This window comes from Eimeria mitis, genomic scaffold, assembly GCF_000499745.2.
Source record: "Eimeria mitis Houghton genomic scaffold, Emh_scaff1432, whole genome shotgun sequence".
In the NCBI taxonomy this organism is placed as follows: Eukaryota; Apicomplexa; class Conoidasida; order Eucoccidiorida; family Eimeriidae; genus Eimeria; species Eimeria mitis.
In genome coordinates, this window is record NW_013569203.1 from 10,361 (window position 1) to 11,081 (window position 721).

The following is a 721-nucleotide window of genomic DNA, read 5'->3' on the forward strand; positions in this document are numbered from 1 at the left end:
CGCACCGGTACACTATCTGTGCACTGCCTGTCTACAAACTCCCGCGGCCTACAGTACTGGCTGTTTGTTTTTTGTCCTTAAAAGCAAAGCCAAGTTAGCCACAACCACGTAGACAACAACGAAAAATAACAAAAAGAGAAAGAGTAATAGGAGCAGCTGTAACACCTACTCCATCCAAGAAGAAGGAAGGGGTACCACAGGAAAGCTCCTCTGCAAAAAGCATTTGAACCTGCACAGCTGCGTGTCGTGGGACTTCGAATTTTTCAGCTAAGTTTTTCAAATAACTCAAATAGGCGTCACCCCCTGTGCCGTGACGCGCGTACGTGGGCCACTCCGCCACATACAACACCACCAGCGCATACCAAGCCTGTAGCGTTGGGTCCATCCGCAGCATCGTACACAACTCCTTGCGGTACGTGTGCGGGTCGGGGCCTGCAAGCACAGCGCACAAAGCAATCATCCGTTAGATAAACAAAAGGAGGGAAAAGAACCTATAAGGCATCTACGCAAACGCAACCAAACTATATATACAAACAAAAGCAAATGCATAAAAGAGAGGCGAGGGAGAGCTGAGACGTCAACCTTACGAAAAAACGCTGAAGTCAGACAAAAGCGTACAATTGGCCATTACATGCATACCAAATGATGCAAATGCACTATATATATATATATATATATATATATATATATATATATATATATATATATATATATATATATA

At 43.6% G+C, this 721-nt stretch overlaps 1 protein-coding gene across 1 annotated transcript in view; it reads right to left on the reverse strand.

The window, feature by feature from the left end:
- Window positions 1–628, reverse strand: part of EMH_0036880 (uncharacterized protein) — a gene marked incomplete at both ends in the record, with an annotated part of 3,092 nt that extends 2,464 nt beyond the window's left edge. The window contains 2 exons of the mRNA XM_013495132.1: window positions 170–432; window positions 619–628. Of these exons, the coding sequence (XP_013350586.1) occupies window positions 170–432; window positions 619–628 (273 nt within the window). The remainder of the gene's footprint in view (window positions 1–169; window positions 433–618) is intronic.
- Between the last annotated feature and the right edge of the window lie 93 nt (window positions 629–721).